This window comes from Gadus macrocephalus, chromosome 10 (genome assembly GCF_031168955.1).
Source record: "Gadus macrocephalus chromosome 10, ASM3116895v1".
Lineage (NCBI taxonomy): Eukaryota > Metazoa > Chordata > Actinopteri > Gadiformes > Gadidae > Gadus > Gadus macrocephalus.
Genome location: NC_082391.1, coordinates 12,635,369 through 12,638,375, shown reverse-complemented (window position 1 = coordinate 12,638,375; position 3,007 = coordinate 12,635,369). Strand labels below are relative to the sequence as shown.

The 3,007-nt window shown below is 47.6% G+C and overlaps 1 protein-coding gene across 3 annotated transcripts; it reads left to right on the top strand.

Annotated features, from left to right (window-relative positions):
• Positions 1-262: 262 nt before the first annotated feature.
• LOC132465688 (uncharacterized) lies at positions 263-3,007 on the top strand. 3 transcript variants are annotated; one of them, XR_009527674.1, is made up of 5 exons: positions 263-687; positions 1,245-1,495; positions 2,465-2,502; positions 2,579-2,701; positions 2,933-3,007. XR_009527674.1 is itself a non-coding variant. In XM_060062390.1 (4 exons), the coding sequence occupies exons 1-4, from the start codon at positions 645-647 to the stop codon at positions 2,643-2,645; spliced, it is 399 nt and encodes a 132-aa protein (XP_059918373.1). In that variant the 5' UTR covers positions 263-644; the 3' UTR covers positions 2,646-3,007. The 3 variants fall into 3 exon arrangements, 2 of the variants coding, with proteins under 2 accessions (XP_059918373.1, XP_059918374.1); XM_060062390.1 differs by having other exon boundaries at positions 2,579-3,007; XM_060062391.1 differs by having other exon boundaries at positions 1,231-1,495; positions 2,579-3,007.

The following is a 3,007-nucleotide window of genomic DNA, read 5'->3' as shown; positions in this document are numbered from 1 at the left end:
TCGTTAGTCACCTTTTAGAAATAAAGGCGCAAAGAGAGTCAATGATACGTGCACTGTTAATGATCATGTTTGTCACTACTATTTTAGTCATTCTGTTTATGACGTAGGCCTACTTATAAGCGACTATTCTTCAGTTTTATTTATTGTTAAAGCATAATGGTAATAAACAACTAAGTCGAACTAGATTGTTCTCGTGGGTTCAGCCGATGATTCTTAATCCCGTTTCTTCAGTTTAAATCCTCCAAATCCTCATATCACACTGTGCCGTGCCGCAGAGGACCGGGAGGGCTTATGGTCCACAGGGGGGGTTATCAGTCACCTGGTCCCGGTCGGCGCACACCGTGTGCAACAGGACGGACTACACGTAAAAAGAGAAGGTATGTGATTTGGAACGCAGCCCAACAGATGACCGGGGAGGTCAGTGGACCGAGGAGGTCAGGTGACTCGTTGCTACGGCTCTACAGGAGACTCGTTGTAACGGCTCTACTCGTTGTTACGGCTCTCAAGGTGACTCGTTGTAACGGCTCTACAGGTGACTCGTTGTAACGGCTCTACTCGTTGTAACGGCTCTACAGGTGACTCGTTGTAACGGCTCTACAGGAGACTCGTTGTAACGGCTGCAGGTATAACATCTACAGGTAGGTATGGACGCTGCGGCCAGGCGTGGAAACAGGATAATTTTTACTGGTAAGATCAAAGTATTTATCTGTTTATTAATAAACTAACTTTATTAGATCTACTGAAAATAGGAATCACTCTTTAGGGAGAATATCATTCACGTTCACATGAAGTGAGGTTGATCACTTTCATATTGATCAACAGTTATACAATATATATATATATATATATATATATATATATATATATATATATATATATATATAACACACAAAATCATGTTATCAATGTTCAGTCAATAAACATGATTTCTAAATAAATATCATTAATCAACATCATTGGTAAATCAACATCATAAGAATGTGTCGTCACAGATTTCTTAGATAAACATCATTACCAAGAAGTGTGTCGTAGGTATACTGATAAATGGTACGTTAGTAAATATTGAACATCATGAACAACGATGTGGTCTCAGATTAGAATAATTTAACATGAAGCATCATTAATATGATGTTGGATACGATGTATCAGATATATAATTAATAACTAAACATGAAGCATCATTAATAAGATACGATGTATCAGATATATAATTAATAACCTAATCTGAAGTCTGCCCCGCCCAGGTCCGGACGGCGTCGGGGACTATATGTCCAGGAGGTTGGACACCTGCTATGTGGGCTCAGGGACCCCGTCTCAGGAGGCCAGCGGTGGGCTGGAGTACCTGACCCGGGCCCCCCCTCCTGCTCCAGGGGTCCCGGGGGTCTGGGGTGTCCCGCGACCCACCCCTCCGCCCTGTGTGGGGGCCGTGGGCTGGGGGTGGAGCTACAGCCAGCAGCTGAACAGCACCGCGCTGCTCAGCAACATGCAGATCAAGGTGAGGGTGGTCCAGGGTCTAGTGCTGGTCCAGGGTCTAGTGCTGGTCCAGGGTCTAGTGCTGGTCCAGGGTCTAGTGCTGGTCCAGGGTCTAGTGCTGGTCCAGGGTCTAGTGCTGGTCCAGGGTCTAGTGCTGGTCCAGGGTCTAGTGCTGGTCCCGTCTAGTGCTGGTCCAGGGTCTAGTGCTGGTCCAGGGTCTAGGGCTGATCCAGGGTCTAGTGCTGGTCCAGGTTCTAGTGCTGGTCCAGGGTTTAGTGCTGGTCCAGGGTCTAGTGCTGGTCCAGGGTCTAGTGCTGGTCCAGGGTCTAGTGCTGGTCCAGGGTCTAGTGCTGGTCCAGGGTCTAGGGCTGATCCAGGGTCTAGTGCTGGTCCAGGGTCTAATGCTGGTCCAGGGTTTAGTGCTGGTCCAGTGGTCTAGTGGTCTAGTGCTGGTCCAGGGTCTAGTGCTGGTCCAGGGTCTAGTGCTGGTCCAGAGGTCTAGTGCTGGTCCAGGGTCCAGTGCTGGTCCTGAGTCTAGCGCTGGTCCAGGGGTCTATTGGTGGTCCAGGTTCTAGTGCTGGTCCAGGGTTTAGTGCTGATCCAGGGTCTAGTGCTGGTCCAGGGTCTAGTGCTGGTCCAGGGTCTAGTGCTGGTCCAGGGTTTAGTGCTGGTCCAGTGGTCTAGTGGTCTAGTGCTGGTCCAGGGTCTAGTGCTGGTCCAGGGTCTAGTGCTGGTCCAGGGTTTAGTCATGGTCCAGTGGTCTAGTGGTCTAGTGCTGGTCCAGGGTCTAGTGCTGGTCCAGGGTTCTAGTGCTGGTCTATAGTGATGGTCTAGTGATGGTCTAGTGGTCAATAATGGTGGTCTATAGTGGTGGTCTAGTGGTATATAGTGGTGGTCTAGTGGTCTATAGTGGTGGTATTCTCTAGTGTATGAAAAAAACAACAACCAACCGGTCAATTTAATGCTTGCATTTGATTGGTTGTTCTGACAGAAGAGTGAGATGCGGACCGGGGAGGAGATCCAGACCAGGTAAGAGACCTCACATTCACCTCACCTGTTACCTGAGCAACCAGCAGTACCATATTGCATCACTTCTGTCCTGCAGGCCAGAGGGGCTGCCTGTCTACGCCTCACTTCCTGTGGGAGGCTGGGAACGAATCACGCGCCACTAGTGAGAGGCCATGACATCACTTCCTGTGGGAGGCTGGGAACGAATCACACACCACTAGTGAGACGCCATGACACCACAGGGACAAGATCATTTTATCCTTATTATTGTTTATAAGATAATGATTTAATGATCATAGACTGACAATTTGGGAATGAGGAGTTATTAATGACATAATTTCAACGTAAAATATTATTACTTTTGGTGTTATTTGTACAGAATAAAGCTGCAAAACACTTTGACTAAAGGAATAGTCGTCTATGAAGAGGTTCTGCTTCCTTTGTGTTTCAGAAACCTCCTGTCAGACAGCAGTGGAAGAGAGAACTGCAAACACTGACCTCTACAATAAAACATGTTCCCCTGAAA

What these genes read in the sequence shown, in the direction of transcription:
- LOC132465688 (XM_060062390.1), top strand. Translation starts at nt 645, where the DNA reads ATGGACGCTGCGGCCAGGCGTGGAAACAGGATAATTTTTACTG. An exon ending in AAACAGGATAATTTTTACTG is followed by an intron (nt 688 to 1,244) that starts GTAAGATCAAAG and finishes TGCCCCGCCCAG; the next exon opens with GTCCGGACGGCGTCGGGGAC. An exon ending in TCAGCAACATGCAGATCAAG is followed by an intron (nt 1,496 to 2,464) that starts GTGAGGGTGGTC and finishes TTGTTCTGACAG; the next exon opens with AAGAGTGAGATGCGGACCGG.